The sequence below is a fragment of the Trachypithecus francoisi genome, unplaced genomic scaffold, assembly GCF_009764315.1.
Source record: "Trachypithecus francoisi isolate TF-2019V2 unplaced genomic scaffold, Tfra_2.0 Lachesis_group17, whole genome shotgun sequence".
Classification (NCBI taxonomy): Eukaryota; Metazoa; Chordata; class Mammalia; order Primates; family Cercopithecidae; genus Trachypithecus; species Trachypithecus francoisi.
The window spans coordinates 21918714-21933032 of record NW_022681462.1 but is presented as its reverse complement, the minus strand read 5'-3'; the positions used below and the strand labels follow the sequence as shown (position 1 = coordinate 21933032).

Here is a 14319-nt window from a genome sequence, read left to right as displayed (position 1 = left end):
TTCAGATATTCACTCCAATGAGACCAACCTGGCCACACAATTGAAAACCACAACTTTCCCTCTTTCATCTCCATTTCAGGCTTTTTCTCTAGCACCAATCACTGTGTAGCATATGTGTCTTACTGGTTTTCTGTCTTCCCCATCAGAATGTCTGCTCCAAAGATGCAAAGGTTTTTGTCTGTTTTGTCCAGTGCTGTTTCCTCAGTGCCTGAAACAGCACCTGGTGCAAAACACGGTCTCCATAAATTCTTTCTAAATGATGGACTGAAAGAATAAACATTCATCCATCACTTCTGACTTGTTGAAAATAAGTCACATCCCTGCCTTCAGGGAGCTTCTGGTCAGGGGGTAGAGACCACAGAGGGTGGCAACCACATCTATAGGCACTGTGGGAAGTGCTCCCAAGAAGTGGAAGACTGGTAAAGGACAGAGCTGGGATGAGCATGGGGGTGGGGAAAAGGAAAGTGAGGAGAGTCTGAGCCCATTCTCATCATAGCACATTCTCTAGCTGCTTGGACCCTCTCCCCTTCCTCCCAACTGTACCCTTCTCATCTCCCCTCAAGATGAGGTGGACATTTGATTCCCTCAACATTCATCCAGACCCGCTTCCCTCCTAGCAGAACCTGACTGCTCAGTTACGTAGCCCCAGCTCCAGGATGGATCCCACTCTATCTGAGCACATTTCTTGGCAATGGCTATCGGTCTAGCAAGAGACCTGTGTCCTAAGTCATTCCCCTGGAGAGACAGATTTATATGCCATGAATAGAGAAGCCCAACTCCCTCTCCTGCTTCGTGTGCATGAGGAAGCTTATAGATCCAATTGCTGACCAGTTAAGGACATAGCAGACACAATGGACAGCAGACCAGAGAGAAAAATGGAGCCTGCCTGGGTGCAGGATGATACTATGGAGTTGCTGACAGCAGTGGCCCATCTGGAATGGCCACTGCCAAGACGCAGACTGCAGTGGAGAGACTGGCCAGTGCGGTGCACTCTGCAGAGCCGGTGGGGGCTGGGAATAGGTGGGAGCCCCACCCCCTACCAAGTTGGTGGGGTGGGAGCCCAGAGCTCCCGGGCACAGCTGCAGCTGCCTGGCTGTGGCCCCAGACCCAGGCATCCCTGCACTCTCCAGGGCCCAGGAAGCTTGCAGGCTCAGAAGTGCCTTCTCCCCATCTCTGGCCTCTCCCCACTCCAGTCACCCACTCCAGGGTGGAGCAAAGTTTTGTCCAAGCCCAGGTGCTGTTGCAACCCAGCCAGGTGTGTGCACTGACATGCCAGCCCCTTGTTGCCTCAATGCCCCCCAGACTTTGAGCACTGACAAGCTCAGGAGGGAAGCTGAGGGGCGGCTCTGTCCAGACCGGCAAGCACCCCTCTGCATGAACAGCCTAGGTGCCCTAGGCATGTTGATGGCAGTAGGAGGCAGACAGTCTCCTGGGCAGAAAGGGGTGGGTCCCTGGTGAAACCCCACCTACAAGCCAGGGATGGCCTGAAGCCTGGGGGCTGGGCTGCCAGTTCCAGGTGGAGTCCTCAGCCCAGAGTGAGAACTTACGGTACTTTTTCCCCTGGCCTGCTCCTGGCCACCCATGGACCAATCAGCGCACACTTCCTACCTTCTGAGCCCATAAAATCCCAGGACTCAGCTAGACTCAGACAGATGTTGGGACTACCAGGTGCAGGAAGGAGCTACCCACTCTGGGTCAGGTCTCCTCCACTGGTCAGGAAGACCTGCCTGCAGTGAGGAGTTACCCTCTGCAGGTCTCCTGTCTGCTGAGAGCTGGACACTCATCAGGAGAACCTGCTTGCAGAAATGAACTACCCCACTTCAGGTCTCCTGAGAGCTGTTCTGTCACTCAGTGAAGCTCTCTCCACTTTTCTTACCCTCCAGTTTTCTGTGTACCTCATTCTTCCTGGACACAGGACAAGAACTCAGGACCTGCTGAGTAGCAGGAATGAAATAGCTGTAACACAAACAGGGCTGAAACAACCTGCCCCCCAATCCCACTCGCCACGTTGCAGGTGATGAGAAGGAGACAAAAGCTTCAGCCCTTCGGGGAGCCCAGACCTAGGGGTCACATGGCTGTGACACCCTCTTTGGGGCTCTGCAGTTCCTGGTGCCTCTAAGCTTCTGGGCACCACCGCATTCCCCGGTAGTCACAGTGGAAGCCGCTTGCATTATGCCTGGTCCAGCTGCAGCCTTGCACAGAGCCAGCACCTGTACCAGCACCTGGAGCTGCCTGCCCCACCACAGCTGGCATGCCTGGCTGTGCACAGTGGCCGGACACTGTACTCGCTCACACACCCCTTGCTGTTCGGTGCCTGGCTCACCCTTGGCAGGCGTGGGATCGGGGCTAGTACTGTGAGCTGAGCATAGCCTGCCAGGCTGAGTGGGTGGAACGAGCCCAGTGGGCCCAAGCAAAACTCAGGCAAAGGTGCCACCAGTCACAAAGGTTTCCAGCTGGAAAAAGCAACACCCTAAGGATCCTGTGACAGAGTTGTATAATCTATGTGCCCAGAGCTCACTGCGTCTCTGGACACCAGTTCGTGAGCTGATCCCCTTAAGACTATTTATCATTCTATTTATCATTTAATACATTGATTTTCCCAAGGCTTAAACATGGGGTGTCCAGGAGGCAAACAAACCTTGCCTCTCTGCTCATTTAAGTCTATTTGAGCCAGGATTTCAGTTGCTTGCAGCCTAAATCATCTTCATCCTTACTGACACCCGTGACTTTGGTACCATCTATGTGCCCACAGCATCCAAGTGACTCCACCAAGTCTTACCACCACCCTCTCCTGCCCGGGCCACTGCAGGTGCCTCCTAGCTGGTCGGTCGCATCATCATATCATCACTCTGGCTATGTCTGGCCCATTATCCACACTGCAGCCAAGTGATCTTAAAACAAATATGATTAGGTCACTCTCTTGCTAAAAGCCTCTTGGGAGGTTTATCCAAAGCTCTCCTGCGCTCTTGGGATGAAGCCCAGATTCATTTCCTTGGGACAAAGGGCAAGGCCATTCCACCTCTCGCTCTCCGAGCTCTAGCTCCAGTGTCTTGTCAGTTTCTAGAATATGCCAGGCTCCCTCTCAGCTCTGAGGTCGGCTGTCCTCTCTGCCTCCAGCTGCCTTCTTCTCTTCCTTTGCAGAACCACTTATTCATACTTCAGGCCTCAGCTTAAAGATCACCTCTCCAGGAAAGCAGTCATGATATTCCCGGGTCTAGACGGGTCCCTCTGGCAAATGACTGCACAGCAGTGCTTTTCCTTCTTAGCACACATCACAATGGTCAGGAATAACTATTAGTGTAATCACCCGTTTCGTGTCTAGCTAGACTGTGGAGGGGAGAGACGAGGGAGAGACCACGGCTGCCTTAGTGACCCAGGTATTCCCAGCGTATGGTACAGGACTGGCCTGGCGTTGGTATAGTGGACACTGCACATGGCTCCCGGGTGTGGGTTCTGCCCCTGGTGAGTTCAGCCAGTTGTTCTCAAAGGGGGGATAGTACTGCCCCCTAGAGGGATTTTTTGGATATTACAAAGCTTTTTTTTCTTTTTCTTTTTTCTTTTTTTTTTTTTCTGTCTATCACAATGATTCCTGGCTTTGCTTTTTCCCCTATCATACCGCACCCTACCCCAGCTCCAATCCATCAGAGTCAGCACAGGAAATGGAAATCTGTAGTGGGTGTAACTAATATTTCCATAGGAACATTCCAAGGGACTTCTGCCTTCCCTTGGCTTGTGTACAAGGAAAAGGGTCTCCCCACATCTGTTCTGCAAACCAGAAAAGCAACCACTGGTGATCTGACCCCTGGACACTTCCTGAGGCCTCTTTCTCATCCCAGGCTCCAACTTCCTAGTCTGGCTGATGTTCACTGCCCTGGACTTTTCCATAATCAGATAACTGATTCCTGCAGACTTCATACTGAGGCCTAGTAACTCAATAGGGCTTCCTCCCGAGGGGACACCATCAGGAATTAAGTTCTAATGGAAAGTGTGGCTGAGACCTGACCTCCACTCCCCAATATATGTTCTCCCCTTCATCCATAGAAATTTTCCATAGCACTTTACTTGGGTACATGGTCACCCAAATAAAAACATTTCCCAGCCTCCCTCATAGCTGAATGTAGCCAGGAGACTAACTGATGACCAACAGAATATGAGCAGAAGGGCTGTATATAATGGCCTGGATGTGTCCTTAAAGGGAAGGGGCACGCCTCCCTGGCCCCCTTTCCCCTCTGGCAGGAATATAGACAGGGGCGTGCGCCATGATGAACCACATTGTCAGAGGGAACTTCTGGGGATAACAGAGCAATAAAACAGGAGGAGCTGGGGTCCTGGACAGCCTGTGGGTCAGAGTCTTACCAGCCAGGACTGTCTACGTTCAACTATTATGTGAGTGGAGAGACCATCGTGCTTATACCAGTGTTAGTTAGGGCTTGTTTACAAACAGCTAGGTCTGCATCCCACCTGAGGCTTCAGGTGAGGGCAGCCCCTCGGGACCCCAGGCTACTCCAGCCCCACTGTAAAGGTGATAGGGCCGGCTTAGGAGCCATAGCCTGGAAGGAAGGGCTTGAGGGGCCTGTTTGCAAACTGAGCTTCATGCTTATTGCAGTATTTCAGGGCTGACAGAGGTAAGGGGGAAGGGGACTAAAGCTCTCCCACTCACTCCATCCTGTAGTCACTGATGACAGGTGCTGCCTGATGAGCCCAACGGAGAGGACACTGGCTGTCTTCTCTCCAGAGGGCCCAGGCCCAAGGTCTCCAGGACTGAATGAAATACTGCATCTCAGAAGCGGTCACTGGTGTTCTTTGGGACACATCCAGCCTACAGACATGTTGTCTTTAATCAGTATAATGTTTTATAACAAAATTGTACCTTAAACGTTAGAAATTTTTCCCATATAAATCTGAATTTACAGCTTCTCTTGAAAAAAATCAGAGAAGGTGGCATCTGGGCCTAGATTTTCCACCTAACACTGACCGTCTGGCACCTGTAAACCGGGTGTCCCCCCTCAGCTCACTCCCAGTAGGCATATATGATGTCCCCTCTGGCTTGATCTCAGTCCACCTGCCACGCTTCTGGAAGTGCGTGAGTTTGTGACCCCTGTCACTTATTTGTGGCCCTACCTTCCTGACCATCGAGGAAGGCATGCTTCTAATCCCCTCTTGCTGCTGGAGTTGGGCCAGTTCTCCTTCTCTGACCACATTCTCCTAATGTTAGCTGGTTCTTTGTGTTTCCCAAGACCTAAACATGCGGAGCCCAGGAGGCAAACAAACCTTGCCTCTCTGATCAATGTCCTCGACCTTGAGAGGAACATTCTATATGAGTTAACAGGACTCCTTCAGGGCGTATTTGCCAATGTCCAAAGGCTTCCAGAAGTAGAGATGAGGCCTTCTTCCCTCTCCCTTCACATTCATTTAAGAATGTGTGTCCGGTGGATATCCCAATCCACCAGCTAGAATTGACAGGGGACCTGTGTGTCCAGCAAGAGGGTAGAACCCACGTGCAGTCCTGGTTCTGTCTACAGCCATGATTAGAGCCTGTCAGGGGAGAAATCGTCCATAGTGGAAACAGTCCTGGGCTTCTGTCCTAGGCCACCCTTTCCTAGTGGTGTGACCTGAGGCATGTGATTGGACGTTTCAGTGTCTGTTTCCGCTTCTGTGTAATCAAGAGAATGAGGACAGTTTGCAGTGGTGTTGGGAGGATTAAACAAAACACTAGCAACTCCAGCACAGCATACATCCACAATAGATGTGAATGCTCTGTCTGCTAACATCCCATGCTAGTGGACAAATCTGGAAAGAGACTAGTATGCAGGAAGTAGAGAAAGAAAGTGAGTTTGGCCTGGGGAGAGGGACTGAAGAGGTTTGTGGGCTACTGGGGTGTCACCAGAGGAATATTTGTTCCCGGAAAGAGAAAGTACCCCAGTGAGGGCCACTGCCAGCCATCAGGCAGGTGGCCAAGTGCTTTCACCTCAGAAGGGACTGCTCTAGGAGGGGCAGCCAGAGAAGACAGGCCCAGTGTCCCTAGGGGCAGACAGATGGCCACCCACCACTCAGCCTGTTGTGTCCAGCCTGGCAGGACAGTGGATGGACAAACAAAGCTGAGGACAGACTTGACCAAGCAAAAAAGACATTGAAGGATGTGTACAATTATTTCTTAGTACATGTACAATATATGTTAATAATGATTATCATAATAAATTTATGTAAAATTATATGTAATAATAATTATTATAGTTAACATTTATTGCTTGCCTGGCTGTTCTAAGTGCTTTATATGGACTAACACATAAACTCTCCAGAATCATTCCTCCAAAGCAGGTACAAGCTATTGTTATCAACACTTTACAGATAAGGAAACTGACATAGAATGGTTAAGTAACTTGCCCAAAGCCACACAGCTGGAAAGTGGCAGACCTGGGATCCCGAGTTCAAGATGCAGGCAGTCCTTCTCTCCCTCTTGTTCAGTGCTGTTATCCCACTGGACTGTGACTCAGGCTGCCAGCTAGCTGCTCTTCTGAGCCCCCGCCCAACTTTTACTTTCTCCTAGACTGGCTAAGCTTGGGATCCACAGTTACATGACCCCCCTCCCTGGAAGTTCCAGAGCACCTGCCACAACCACCACAGGTTGCCCACCTCAGTGCCATGTGACCATTGCTCTGGCCTTGGCTTATCAGAATCTAGGCAGCCACCATAGCCCTGTCAGAGCTGTGAGCTGGCCCGGAATGAGGGTACTGCCTGGAGGGAGCATCCTGCATCAACTGGTGACTGATTGGTCCCATCAGATATAGAGAGGGTGAAGCAGAGAACAAGGGCTCCCTGAGATAAGAAAGCATCTGCAAGACCGGAACATAAGGGCTGAGGATGTCTGTGCTTGGGTGAGCGAGCAGCAGTAAGGACCATGCACGTGATGTGGCAGGATGAGAGAAGTCAAAGTGCAGACTGAGTGGGGCATCAGAGTCTCAGCCAGGCCTGGATTCAAGTCCTGTCCCTCCACCTTTTCTTGCTTGTCTTTGGTAAATCCATGCTAAAGCCAGAGGTAGATAGTAGAGTGGTTAAATCTGGGGATATTGTGGGGGCTCAGGAGCCAGATACTTAGACTCGAATCATAACCCCACCATTTACCAGGGTATAACCTCAGGCAACTTAACCTCTTCATGCCTCAGTTTCCTTATCTGTAGAACAGGAGTGATGACAGTTGCTACCACATATGCTTGCTAAGGGGATTGAGGTGTATGTGTCTACATGTAAGTGCCTGGTACAAATTATAACTGGGTCATGATGTAGCTTATATTAACTTCCTAGTTAGAACAGTATCTGCCATAAAATAACCATGGTGTCAGTTAAATAGATCTCTTTCATAGGACTGTTGGTGGGATTTTAAAGAAACACCATCTGATAATGGTATGCTTTTGTGCTTAGCAAATGTCCATTCCCTCTCTTTGTGAGGAACACCCATTTGAAACCCCAGAATCCTCCATCTTTTGGTCAATTGTTTCACACTGTGCTCCTGCAGCCCTGCACTCCCCCTTCTCTGACTCAGCCTCTTGCTGGGGACCCCAGGCACCGCCCTCCCTGGCTGGCTCAGGTCCGAGTGCCCTGGCTGTGGGCAGCACATGGTATGCTCTCCACAGCACTTTCTTATTCATGCGCCAAGGATGCTGAGAACAACAAAGGGCACTGATGAGGGGTTGGGGGTGGGGACGCTGTGGCCACTATGTGACCTTGGCCAGGCTCCTGCACTTCTCTGGGCCAATATCCTTGTCTTTAAGGGGGGATAACATCCCTGCCCTTTGCCTCACAAAGCTCCTGTGAGCTTGAAATGAATGTCTACAGGCACAAAGGGGCTGAAAGTGTGGCTACAGGGCATTATAATCATGTAACCAAAGGAGGGGCTTTATGGGACAACAGATAAAGAGTCTCAGAAGAGCAGACCCAGCCCAGCTGGGGAGGGAAGGCTTCCCAGACTGGTGTTTTGCTTTGAGCTGCATCCCTGAGACCAAAGTCTTCTGTGTAATCATTCACCAAGCTGACCCTGCCAGGGAGAAGGAGAGTGAGCAGGCCTGAATGTCATAGGGAGGCCAAATTTGGACATGGGTTAGGAGCTTGGCTAATGCAGGAGGTGAAATGTGGCCAGGGGCTGGGGGAGGGGAGGGACTGCATTCCCCAGGACGGCCTGGCTGTTTCAGTGATGACTAGGGGTGGGGGCTCCAGCCAGTCTCTTCCTAGGCTCAGGGGCTCATGACGGATTGGCACAGAAAATGTACTTCCTTTTCCCAAGGTGAGCTGTGTGCTCTGGGCCCTGGAAAGGGGGAGCCTACCCTGAAGAGTCAGGCAGCAGGCAAAAGGCAGGTGGGGGTGGGGAGAGGGTCCAGCCAGGGATGTGTAAATGGGAGGATGCAGGATGGGGGGATCTGTTCCACACACAGGCCCTTGGGGCTGAAATAACAAAAGCCACACCAGCCGGCACTTCCTGTACTTGTGGGGTTAGAAAGTGCCTGCCATCTATTATTCATTCTTTCCTTTCTCCAACCAGAGGTCTGAGCCTAGCCTGGGTGAGGGACCATGAGGTAGGAGCCTGGTGTATTGAGTGTATGGGGATGCAGAGGGGGCATGTGGTCAGGGAAGGTGGAAGAAAATCTGGTTCTGGCCGGGCGCGGTGGCTCAAGCCTGTAATCCCAGCACTTTGGGAGGCCGAGACGGGCGGATCACGAGGTCAGGAGATCGAGACCATCCTGGCTAACATGGTGAAACCCCGTCTCTACTAAAAATACAAAAAACTAGCCGGGCGACGTGGCGGGCGCCTGTAGTCCCAGCTACTCAGGAGGCTGAGGCAGGAGAATGGCGTGAACCCGGGAGGCGGAGCTTGCAGTGAGCCGAGATCCGGCCACTGCACTCCAGCCTGGGCGGCAGAGCGAGACTCCGTCTCAAAAAAAAAAAAAAAAAAAAAAAAAAAAGAAAATCTGGTTCAGGCTGAGTGGAAGCCAGAGACAAAGCCCCTGACAGCAGGGGCTGCTGCAGCTGAGTGTACATTTGTGCACCTGGGGAGGGCACCATTCACAAAGCCTACTCAGCCCCCAGGTTCGGGGGCTATAAATGGGAAAGAGGTGCTGGGGTGGGAGGAGGCTGCTTCACCCACAGAGTGCCTGTCCTCCCTCCCCTCCATTAAGGGGCTTTTTACAGTTGAATGGTGCCCCTTGGAGTTGTGCAACAGGAGCCCAGAGCCCTCAACCAGGCTGCTAAACAGGGCCACTGACCTGACCTGCCCAGAGCTGAGGATGCAGAGAGGAAGCATGAAAGACTCCCATGTCCTCCCTGCTGGAAACACCTGGATAAAGCTCATTTCCAGAGGCCATGTGGGAAACTGATTGAGAGCAGGTCAAAGCAGCATGTTAGGAGAAAAAGCACAGCTGGAGTGCCGCCACCACCCCTTTGGCCCCTGCTCTTGGTGCACACTGCTTTCCAGGCCTCAGGACCATTCACCAACTCCTCCTTGAGCTCTGCTCTGGTCCAACAAATCCAGAAGCCCTGAATCTCACACCCAGGAGAGTGTACTCATGACATGATCCCCTGCACATGCTGAGCTGGACACAGGGCCTGTGCTTTCAGAGCTTCTATTCCTTGGAACATCACAGGTGTTCCAACGCTCCAGAGTGTGCACGTGCTTGGGATCGTATGTGCAGATGGCATCTGTGAACAGGTGTATCCAGGAGCTTGTGAAACTGAAAGGGAATGTCTGTGCTGAATGGCCAGAAACCAACTAATACTATGATTTCTGGAAGCCTGGGATGTAGTTAGAAGTCAGATCTCTGGGGAGAAGGGGAGTGGCAGGTAGTGGAGGCTGAGAGGAAAACCCGCAGGCTGGGTGGAAGGTTCACACTCTTTCCCCCTAGTTCTTCTCCCCCAGTATGGTTCCAAGCCCAAAGACCCAGCTGTGTAGATCCTAGCTCTGGCTTGGTCCTGAAAAGTTCCTGGAGAGCAGACAGGGCCCATCCCTCAGCTCCTGGAGGAAAAGTCAAGTCATAACTCTATGAAGGTCCTCCTGCGGGAGGTCCCAATATGATAGGGGAGTGGCTTTCCTGCTCAAGGAGGCCTCACTCTGATGATAGAAACCAGATAGAACCCACCTCCCTCCATCCACTGGTCCGTTGGGGGCAGGGGTTGGGGGCAGAGAAAGTCTCTAAAGGTTGGTGCTGTGACAGCTGTGCCCAGCTGCTAAATTTCCCCCATCCTGTAAAAGGGTAGGGTGCCTCCGCCTCCAGTGGCTGCCAGCCTGCCAGGCCAGCCTCTGAGAGAGAGCAAAGGGCCAGGAAAGCAGCCAGGCGCAGACCAGGGCGGGTAAGAGAGCTGGGTTATAAATAGGCCTGGGACCAGGCCTTCGGGGAGAAGGAGGAGAGCCCTGCAGTACAGCGCTTCGCCGCTTGCAACGCGGAAAGGCCTCTTTTCAGAGATCCCGAAAAGGTGAGAGGAGAGATGCTGGTCCCATTTTCCTGGCCTACCTCAGTGCCAACCCGGGCTGAGCTTCCAGGAGAAGCACCAGTCAGGCACATCTCTCCTTCCAGCCTCAGTTTACCTCTGAGTCGCCCTCTGCAGACCTGTGTCGTTGCAACACTCAACGTCACGTCAATCTGGAGGGGCCAGAAAGTCTCCTGTCTCTCAGCTCCAGGTGCTCTTTAGGGTTGAGAGCTGCGGCGTCACCTCCTCTACCCAACCCCGACCCCCGGCGGGGGTGGCCGGCCTCTCCTACCTGCAAACACCGCGGAGCAGTAGGCATCGCTGATGTCGGTGTCGGGTGTGTGGACGTTCTCAGCATAGAGGATGAAGACTCTCAGCATGCCTGGTGCGTGTAGGGCCCCGTGCGCCCAGGGCGCAAAGAGGGCTCGGAAAGGTCGGGAGGGCCGAGGCGCCGCTTGTGGGTCCCCTAGCTGGAGAGGGTTGGCTGGGCGAGGTCGGCTTGGATCTCTGGCTCCTGGCTCAGAGCTGTTGCTCTTAAAGGGGAACGGGCCACCCCTGGCTGCTCCAGTGGGCTAGGCTGGGTACCCACCCGCGCTGGGCTCACCACGCTTGTCAGTCGCGTTCCGAGAACAGGGGCTTCTGCTCATCTTCCACCCCCGCCGCCCTTCCCGAGCTCCGACGAGCTGTAATCTAATGCTCCGGCTGCGGAGTCTCCCAATGACACGGCATTTTGCACCTGGCTGGGCGGCGGCAGCGATGGCCGGGGGCTGGACCAGGGCTCCGGGCGCCAGGCGTAGCCCAGATCTCGCTCTTGGAAAGGAGAAGGGCTCGGCTCCTCCCCCGAGCTTCCACCCCTGGCTGAGCGCTGCGCCAAGTCGGTTGCCTCCTTCCGCCTCGGGGATTGGAGCAGCCTCTCCAGAACCCAACCCGACCCAACCCAAGCCCGGGTAGGACGGGGAATCCTGGGGAGGCTCTTTCCGTAAGAGAAGCCTGGAGCTGAGAATTTCATTGACAAGCAAGGCAGCTGTCTTAAAAACTTTGCCCCCTTTTTCTGGCTTTAAAAGCAGCACATGCCATTTTAAAACAAAAAGCATATAGAAAGAAATCCCTGGTTCTAAAAAAAAATAGTATATGAACATTTGGGTATTTGGCAGCCCAGGCTTTCTCCTCTGAATGTATATACACATGTAAACTGCAGTATTTATTATGTATCTGAGTGTAGAATGCAGTCTGTGTCCCATGTTTTCATGTAACATCTTGCATCATTCAAAAATCATTCATAAAGAATATTTTCAGTAACTATATAATTGTCTGTCATATGAATGTACTAGATTCACAAACTTTCTCTTCTTTCACATTTAGGCTCTCCCCAGATTCTATTATAATAGTGAGAAAGAGTTTCTTTTTAATAAAAAATAGATATAAACTCATCTTAGCCCCCCTCCCCATCGCCCAGTTCTTCAGATTAGATTCTAAGGTCACAGGATATGACTTTTTTTAGGTTCTAGTACCTATTGCTAAACTGCCTTCCTGCAGATATGTAGATCCACACTCCTGGCAGCCTGTGACTCACCTTCTAAAGAGGGCCAGTTGGATGGGTGTGCAGCTGTCAGCAAAACTCCCACAGCAGCCCATGGGGGCAGTAGACACACCCAGGGCAGGATGGGCTGGCCGCTGACAGGTGGCTGATTTTTCCCCATAGGGAGATACTAGAAAAGAGCAACACTCCCCAAAAAGGTCTATAATTTCAAGATTAGGGTAGCAAACATTTCCTGTGGTCACTCAGGGTCCTTCTGTAGTGATCTATGCCTTCTTTTCTTTGCATTTAGCACAATGTATGGTGGGGAGATGAAGAGGAAGAGGAAGCGGGGAGCTGAAATTCATTCACTTAATGGGAATGTATCAAGTTCTAAAATAAGTCAGGCACTGTCATGGGTCGGGGACACAGTGGTGGGCACAAGTGACACAGCCCATGTTATGGGCTGAATTAGGTCCCCTCAAAATTTCTGTGTGAAAGGCAACTCCAGTACCTTGGAATGTGATTCTACTTAGAGATAGAGCCTTTAAAGAGGTGAACAAGTTGAAGTGAGGTCATTAGGGTCATCCAATCTGACCAGTGACCTTATAAAAAGAGGAAATTTAGATACAAAGACAAACCAGGGATGCACGCACACAGAGAAAAGGCCATGTGAAGACACAGGGAAAAGGCGGCCATCTGCAAGCCAAGAAGAAGTGGCCTCAGAAGAAATCAAGCCTGCTGACTACACCTTGATCTTGGACTTCCAGCCTCCAGAACTGTGAGAAATAAATTTCTGTTATTTAAGACCCCCAGTCTGCAGTACTTTATTATGACAGCCCTAGCAAACAAGTAGAGTCCCTAACCTCAAAGAGCTTCCAGTTCAGTGAGTGAAACTGACAGTTATGGAATAAACACGTCAGTCACATACCATTACAAATATGTAAGCGCCATAAAAGAAAATGTGGGAGTGTGAGAACAGAGAGCAGGGAGTCCTCATCGAGTGCCCAGGACAATAAGAGCTTTTGAGATAAGATCTGAAGGCCAGCTAGGAGTTCACTGGGCAGGACTGAGGTGGGGGCAAGGAAGAGAGTATTCCAGAGAGAAAGAAGGAAGCGCTCTGTGTCAAGGTCATGGGAGGAGAGGAGTGTAGATTAAGGGGTTGTGGGATGGGGCAGGCAGGCTGGAGGGCACCACACAGGGCCTGGGAGAAGCTTCCTGAGGCCTGCTAAGTCTAGAGGAGTGGCAGGATCTGATTTACGTCTCAAAAGCTCCCTTTGGCTACCCTTGGAGAACACAGTGCAAGGGATCAGAGTGGAAGTGAAGAGTTAAAAGCTACAGCAGAGGGTCAGGGTGAGAGTTGATGGTGACTTGGACCAAGGTTGTGAAAAGGGGGATGGCGCAAAGTAAGGCAAAGCTAGGAGGAAGAAAGGAAATTCTGCAAGAGCTGGTGAAGCAATCAAGTTTCCCACTACAGAACTGGGCCATTATGTGTTGCTGGAGAAAACAGCTTTGGCTTGGATGTGGTAATTGATTGACTCATTCATTCATTCATTTACCAACATTTATTGGTACCTTCTCTGTGGCAAGCATTTTTCAGATTCAAGTTTTAGAGAAAGATACCAAGGAGGGAGTAAAATTTAATTGCTTTGGGAAGAAGGGCAGGAGGCCCTGTTGATGTAGGGAAGCCCAAATTATGGTCTATTTTTGAAGAAGTACAGTTTGGCTCTATTCAGATGTATAAAGTAACATGAACCTGCTCTGTGGCAGAGCTAAAATTGGACCTAAGAAGTGGCTAGCTGCTTGAAAATATGGTGTGGCTACAGTGATTTGAAAAGAGCCAGTTTTCCTTATAGGTTAAACACCTTCCTCCCAACTTCACTACTTTATTCATACAGAAGGCTGTCTTCAAACTTTTTCTGTCTGTGCAGAAATAAACCTCTAGTGAGCATGTCTGCCCCCAAATTGTAGGACATGTTTGGGGTATCTTCTCTATTTAAAAGAACCACTTTCTCTGAGACTACCCAACCTGAATCAATCACATTATCTCCCAAAAATGTGGAATTGGGACTGAGAGAAGCTAGCTTCTGTGTGGCTGGAGCTGAGAAGAATAAAATGGGAGGCTCAGAGGGGGACCCGTGCATGGAGAAGTGCAGAAAGTTCCGCAGTCAGAGAAAAAGAGATCACATGTAGGGGGCGAGGTGGGGAAAACAAGACACAGAAAGAGAGCCTTCTGGTTGTTCCTGGCTCTCATTCCTTGAGTTTCCGTGCTTGTGAGTGCTGAGATAGCCCTTGTGATGGATATTTGTCATTTCTGGCTTCCAGCTTTTAATCTCCCTCTTCCTAAAACA

At 51.2% G+C, this 14319-nt stretch overlaps 1 protein-coding gene across 12 annotated transcripts in view; it reads right to left on the bottom strand.

The window, feature by feature from the left end:
• Nucleotides 1-11592, bottom strand: part of DYSF (dysferlin) — a 247566-nt gene extending 235974 nt beyond the window's left edge. For 11 of the 12 annotated variants that reach the window (XR_004428173.1, XM_033175041.1, XM_033175043.1 and 8 more), the window contains exons 1-2: nt 11057-11592; nt 10745-10918 (exon numbers count right to left, since the gene is read on the bottom strand). Coding sequence is in view for 11 of the 12 variants with exons in the window: in XM_033175041.1 (XP_033030932.1) it covers nt 10745-10918; nt 11057-11591 (709 nt within the window). In the remaining variant the exon portion in view is untranslated. Of the gene's footprint in view, nt 1-10744 lie in introns of all 12 variants that reach the window. The other variant, XM_033175053.1, reaches the window with a different exon arrangement.
• Between the last annotated feature and the right edge of the window lie 2727 nt (nt 11593-14319).